The sequence below is a fragment of the Branchiostoma belcheri genome, unplaced genomic scaffold, assembly GCF_001625305.1.
Source record: "Branchiostoma belcheri isolate BF01 breed outbred unplaced genomic scaffold, Haploidv18h27 scaffold3, whole genome shotgun sequence".
Classification (NCBI taxonomy): domain Eukaryota; kingdom Metazoa; phylum Chordata; class Leptocardii; order Amphioxiformes; family Branchiostomatidae; genus Branchiostoma; species Branchiostoma belcheri.
In genome coordinates, this window is record NW_017803909.1 from 1,196,689 (window position 1) to 1,204,024 (window position 7,336).

Sequence of the window (7,336 nt, forward strand, 5' to 3'; positions counted from 1 at the left end):
TGAGGAGACGAAGAGACAAAACATGGACAGCTCGCCTAGAGAGGCGTACATAATGCCATGCCATAAAACACCTAGCTGTGCCTTATATCTGCTTTGAAAATAGTCTAACTAGTCTTAATGCTATGAATTTATAGACAGCAACCATGCAGAGGGACCGGCATGTCATATAAAAGAATCTTGACAGTTTTCTTGGAGGAAGATTTTTCTCCTGTTTCTAGCTAGCGCCACTAACAGTCACACAAAGTCTACCCAGTTACACTGTGTTGCTGGTTGCATGTCTACAGTTTTGTGGACAAAACAGTTGCCTGACTCCTGCTGTACCACTAAGGTTCTGTTGCCAGTCTGTTGACTAACGGTACAGGCTAATGCGTTTTACATGTCCAACTCTCACTCCGACAGCCCCAGACAAGAGATTAACCGTTTGGAAATGTTCAGGTCTGTGTGGATACTCTTAATTAGCAGCTCAACAGGACATAGCGTCGGAGACTGGCGGATCGACCTTTTGGCCCCTTACGGAGTGTGTAAATACATCACGGGGCCTTGCCTAAGCACCTGAGCACGCACATAAGGGAAACTTTGCCCCTGAATAATGGAGCCTTTCACAAAGATCAAGTCCAGGCTGCTGTACACAAATAGTTGCCTAGCTCATATTCAAACACGGGACGCGAAAAGGGAGACATTATTGACACATTCTTTCTTTCGAGAGAGCGGTAAATAGTTTGTGGTCGGAACTTGATTTTTTCAGTAGTTTTGCAATTGGGACTCGATATAAATGAGGAATTAAGTGAGCGATACGAACAAACCAACTGTTTATATGTTCTTTTTTTCTGCGCGGATTCTATGACAGTTGCCACAAAAAGACAATAGTACGTTTACTTTCTTTCTGTCAAAATCACCTACACTAATGACACTACTGTTTACGCTCCACTACTACTTTGCAATGTTGTTTGCCAAAAACGCATGAGCCTGTAGCAAAAATTATTTCCCTACCAAGCCTATTATTACAGTTCTAGAATCGTCACAAGATCCTGTTGGATATGATGGGTACAAACACGGTCACCTTACTGCCTGACACGGGGGGCATCATCCGCCTGGGCGGGACAGGAATGTTCTCAATAGCCGCTCTCCTCGCGATGTCAGGCGGTCTTTCAGCGTGTCCCCTCGTCCGAAACCCTCCCCCGACTGACTTCACCTGATACACAGAGTTCCCCATGCTCGACTTGTCCTTGATAGCTTTGTTGAGATACTTGGATTTCTCTTTCTCCTTCTTCGCCTTCAGTTCGCTGTACGGTGGGCACTCTTTGAACGTCCATTTGGCCACACTGGTAACCCCGGTAGAACCGTTGATAACCCCAGGACTTACGGCGATGTCTTTATCCCTAACCTCCTTGTACAGAGCGGCGGTTTTATCCTCGTCCAAACCAAGGGCGATTTCCTCTCCAGTTATAAAGGACGGAGATCGAGTTCTTGGGATTGTGTGTACGTTCCCCAGTTCATCTGTGTAGCGGATACAGGAAAGTGCAGCGTTGTCGTCCTGGGTTCGCCTCAAAGCTGGCGTGATTTTTTCAAGGGGTTTGAGAGTTGACTCAGGCAAAGATTTACTCTTGACATCCGTGTTGTGGGGAGGGGGGTTGTCTCCCGGCGATGCTGACGTCTTTGTTTTGTTCGGGTTCGTTACGTGATGTATTGCCGGAGGTTTTCTAATCAGGGCAGCGAACGTTCTGACAGGCTTGTCCGGAGTTCCCTCGTCGTACCGGACAGCGACTTGTGCTGTTTCCATCGGCACGAAAGATCTCTCTGAGACGAGCCTCGGTTTCTTCTGCCCGGCTCTACTCCGCAGAGATTCTAACATCCTAACGTCCTGCTGCAGTTGCTTTTCCAGGTTCGGCAACCTGTGTTCCACGAGGTGTTTCGTGAGTCTTTCTGTGGGGTCTAAGTTTTGGGGCTGAGGTTTGGGTTTAGTTAGGATACGCCGAGATTTCTGTAACTCCACCTCCCTTTCTTCAGCCTTTGTTTCCGTCATATCCTCCGTGATATCCTTCACTTGTAACTTCAGCGTCCTTTTAGTCCTGCTCCCTTTCTCCATGGGAATTTTAAACCTCCTAATCTTGCCCTTTTTAGCGTACGCCTTCAAGTAATTCTTCTTGGCTTTTTGTTTCCCTGTCGGGCTGCTGGTTTTGTTGTCAGGGTTCTCTTCTGTTCTTGCCCGAGTCTTTTCCACACTGTTCTGATCGGATCCTTTCTTAGTGCCATTTGTGAGGACCTTAGAAGCCCTTCTGGGTGAAGGCTCTGCCTCAAAGTCGCTGCTTTCCGTCACCGAGATGTGGTCCAATTTGACACGGGGCTTCCTTTTCCTGATCCCGTATGGCAATGAGAAAGTGTTCGGTGGTACAGAACCCCATCCCGCGACAGAGTCCTTCCACGACGAAGTAAAAGTCCCCTTTTTTGGTGGCGTCTCATAGTTAAAATCTACCTCTTCACTGCAAGTGATCAGCGCGTTGGTAAGCAGCCGTTCCCTCGGGTCTCCCCGTATGTAATCTAGATACGCGACCACGTCTTTCTCATTCGCAAGTGCCATTACCCAGGTCTGAAACTGCACGTAACATTGTAGCCAACAATACTGGTGGGTGATGACGTTCCAACGTCGGAAAGAATGTCAGTACTCCTCCACCCTGGGTCACAAGCGCGGAGGCTTGAAGCAATCGTTTACCACAATCCACCAGCAAACAAAAGGGTCGAAACACTCCAAATACCTCCCTCCGCCTGGGTCCCCGCTGTCCTTGTAAACAGTCGCGGGAGTCGCCTTACCGTCCTCCCGCTCTAGGACGGGTCCACGAAGATTGTTCCTACCTGTTTACTACTCTTGTGGGAACAACCAAACATGGCGTAAACCTCCTCCAAAGTTTACCAGAGCGACTGTGTGGGAACAAACCGGGTCACAACCTCCTTCTCTATATGGTAATCAAAATGGCGGAGAGACAAAGGTGCGCATGCTAATGTAAACAGCGCTAGTGTGCCTGTAGCCAGGACACCTGATCAGATACCTGCGGGTCGTATGTCGCCGGGAGGGTGATATAGGGTTCCCTCTGTACTGTTGATAAAACCCGTGACACCAGTCTCCCCTTATTGGGACTGGCTTGTGTTAGCTATATATAGTTTAAGAATATTTCGTATCAAACACAACAGTTTTATTATTAGATATATTCCATTAAAACGTCAAACTTCCCTGTTTCTGATAAGGACCATGGAAATGTGTATAGTAAATAGTTTTACTGCAGGTATTAGTCTTTTCATCTTATCAAGAATCTGACTTAAGGCCGAACGCGAATAGGAAGAAATAACAAGAGTTATGATTTCTAGTTTCATTATTTTGTTTATCTCTTGAGGGAAACAGTTGAATTTTTCTACTGTAGTGGAGAACAGACCAGCCGTAAACAAACGGTGTTGACATACCGACGTTACCTGCAGCACAAAACTCTATTTGAACGAAGGGTACATTTGGGTGGTGATGTCAATCATTAACTATTGATGAAACTATCGTTAATCACGATACCGCGCCATATATCACAGCTAAGTGAAAAGTAATGTTCAACGGAGCCAATTTAGACTTAACAGAGGACGTTATTTGTGTGGCGTGTCCACAATAACACACCCAAATTTACATAGCCATGGTCACGGCGTTTGGATTAATCTAATTTGGTCGCCGTTAATGATGTTGACGTTGCAGGTTTCCGAAATTCATTCTCGCAAATCCGCGGCATTGTTGTCGGTAGCTGTGGTGTATCCGACAGGACTGCGTTAAGGTTAAGCTGCTCGTGCATGACCTACGCCACGTCGCCCAGAAAATCGATGGTTTCAAAGTCAAATTTCCAGCGCCTTGTCACGGACAACACTGTTCAAGGTCACTGGTGAAACGTCTGTGTTGCAAGAAGAAGAAGGATAATCCGTACTTAGGCTTCTATTTGTGTCACGGATGTATCGTGTGTGGTGTAGAAAGAAGTGCCTCTTCTCTTGTCATTGTCAGGATTAGTTCATGTACTGAACACGTGAGAACCTTACAGATGGGAGAGTTAGTCGCGGGTAATGGTCCTCGAACAGACTGCCCGGAGCTACAAACACGGTGGTTGGACAGACATTAGGGCATGTGTAAATACTGTTAGACCGAAAGGTTTGGCCTTTGGGAGATACTACAAGGTTTAGCATGTGAAATGTTTGATTCAGATCGCTGCCTTCTCACAGACTATACTTTAAATCTACCCTTGATAAAATCTTTTATACTACCGGTATTGACAAATGTCAGATCAGCGTTGTGATACAGCACACCTCTGTCTGTCACAACATGTTATCTAATGTTTTCTGGTAGAAATTTAACCTGATTTCTTGCCTTCATCCTCATCGATCAGGGAGCATAGACCAACACTCTAACAGGTGGTCGTAGCATGCCATATTGAAGCATCGGCCATGAGCGCTACTTGCGAATAAAGCGTGAACTGCATATATGTAATACATGTATTCAGTTTTTATAAAATTCTACACACAACGTGGAGGCCATTGAACTTACGCTGCTGTAAGTACCTTTTCTTGGGTGAATAGACCGGATATTGCAGATCTCTTCTTCGATTGATCCAATACATTTTCGTAGTTGACAAAAACTTTCAACATTGGCGAATATAATTATTTGTGACTGACATTTTGAATTGCAAGTGACAAACAAAATATGACCTCTGAATCTGACGAACTAGCTTCATTCTGTTACAGCTCTTTCATTGTTTGATTCAAACTTAATGAAAATTATGTTTCTGAATGGCATATTCTGGCCCTCCCATTAAGATTTAAAAATGCACCTTTGAAGGTTGATAACAGATCAGCAGCCGTCCCTCTGAGTCTAAATCCCATCACGAAAAACCTATTTCTGAAAACTCGTTTGAAATTGCCTTCTCTTGTTCGGCGCCTTGACAACAGTCCCAAGGACACTTGTCCATACACGAGAGAGCGCAGATGTTATTACAGTGAACGGTAGTTTTGGTCCGGATCAATGGCCGGCTGGCTGCTGATGCTAATGTATTCCGCCAGGGGAGCTGTACGGACCGCCAGGACCTGATGAGTTTAACGCTGAAACATGGCTGGATCGATTTTTGTCCTGCCAATCAAAGCTATATCGACCGGGGGGGGGGGTAACGTATTGACCTGAGAAGGTAATTTTTTTTTTCTCCTGACTCCACTTAATATTCGTAAATAAAAATGGACATAAATAAAAGGGGACAAGAGTGAACCATTACATGGTGTAGGAAGGGGATATGCCATTCTCGTTTGTTATTATTTTGGATTCCAGTGACTTAGTATGATTATACTTGACCCACTCAAATAGCTTTAACATTAGTGGTACCCGTTGGAGTTAATGTATGATTCTGTGTGGTAGTGTGGGCAGAACGCCAAGATGTGATAGTAAACACGTTTAGAGTCAAGTGCCCTCGCAAAGGTTTCAACGCAAGGATTCATCAACATGAAACTAAGGGCTTTGGGAAATCCTTTCAAGAGGGGCCTCATCGCTTTCCTATGCAATGGAGTAGCCTATATATAATATGTCTCGAAAACACTCGTGTTGTAATGGCAGAAGATGGGTGTACTGGATCACATGTTATTGGGCCTGTCCGTCAACATGTGTGCTTTTTCAATGGGCTTGGTGGGTCATACATTTTCGTAGTTTATACACACTTTCAACATGGGTGGATGTCGTTATTTTTCACGGTTATCTTGTGATTGCACTGGGCTTGATGGGTTATACATTTACGTAGTTTTTACACAATTCCGGCATTGGCGAATGTAGTTATTTTTACGGTTAAATGTGACCTCTATCGGTGTTAGTTACCATATGTACCTGTGTGCTTTTTCACTGGGTTTGGTGTAGTATTGATAAGTTATGGGACTCAACATGGAGCCTGCAACATGACTACTCGATATGAACTGTATTGCAATGTGTAGCATAAAGAGAATGCGCTATATTTTATACCTCTTTCTCATACTTACACCGCACAAATGATGGCCATCACAAGCTGACTCCTGTGCACAGTGTCCAACATTTATTTCCGAACGATAAGCTACAGTGAAGGGAGCACAGTGTTATAACATTTACCAATATACAATATATCTTATTTCCATAATGATTTCTCGTCCTCAGAAAGAGCTACAGCGTATACATGGTATTCTACATTCTCCTTATTTACACCTAAAGCGCCTTAAACTCTGTGATAAGTTACATTGTGCAGGTACAGCAGATATATGGATGATATCAGTTACGTATTGTGTGAGGAAACAGTCTGTTTGTCATGGCTATATATGATAGAAGCATTCTACTATATGATATAATGTCCTATGTACTGTTTGACTATTCCAAGAAATCTTTAAGAATTGACCTGGGTAGATATCGACAAACCACATATTCTCTGTTAATGGTGACACCACGACTTTACTATCAAGAACAATTGACTTTACATACTTCCAACATAGTCAACACAAAGTATCCTGACTGATCTAACACTGACTGAAATGTCACAATGAACAAACGTTTGAATAGCCACAAAGACAGTAGTATCCGACTTAGTATCACCTAGAAGTATAGTGCCCTCTGTATGTGCGCTCAGCAAAGAAACCGGCGGCCGAGGGAGAACAATACACCAACAGAATTCCGTTTAAAGTTCCTTAATTTGTCACATTAGTTAGACAGCCGGGGCTACTCTATGTAATTCCAGTCTTTCCGAACTTCATCTTGCATGCCCGTTAAAGTACTTAGATCTACTGACTTCACGTGGGGTACTCACTATAAACTGGCTAGACTAGACTAGACTATTTTTCAACTCACGGTGTCGCCTTGAAAATTTCAAGGAGGACCACTTAAGTACTACGTGCCGCAACACATATACATCGTAGTAGGTGAGCTAGTTTCTTAAGATTGCACTGTTCGGCCTGTTTTGATTATATGATGGTCTGCTAGTCTATTTGTTACAATATATACACATTTCCTCAGACACTTTGAACCACCCCATGAATATCACACTCTCAAACAAACCACGCCTAAACTAAACATTGAAAAATAACACCGTCACTCACTCGATATCCATGGAATGCACACAAAACATGCGAGATCGCCTGCCGATATTACTAGAACACGTGATATCACCACTATCATTCAACAAGACTACCTCGGCGCTAAGATGGCGGCGCGACGGGTCTCGCGAGAGACGGCGAGATTTTTTATGCCGTGATAAAGATCTTATTATGACGTCGATCGAAAGATATTAAGATGCTCGGTTTTTACAGTTTTAAACTGATGTTGATA

The 7,336-nt window shown here is 44.0% G+C and overlaps 1 protein-coding gene across 1 annotated transcript; it reads right to left on the bottom strand.

Annotated features, from left to right (window-relative positions):
• Nucleotides 1–6: 6 nt before the first annotated feature.
• LOC109474011 lies at nt 7–2,992 on the bottom strand. Its single transcript, XM_019774217.1, has one exon. It carries the CDS (start codon nt 2,576–2,578, stop codon nt 1,019–1,021), a length of 1,560 nt encoding a protein of 519 aa, XP_019629776.1. The 5' UTR covers nt 2,579–2,992; the 3' UTR covers nt 7–1,018.
• Nucleotides 2,993–7,336: the final 4,344 nt, after the last annotated feature.

Excerpts from the sequence above, each read along its gene's own strand:
- LOC109474011 (XM_019774217.1), bottom strand. The coding sequence starts at position 2,578 with ATGGCACTTGCGAATGAGAAAGACGTGGTCGCGTATCTAGATTACATA.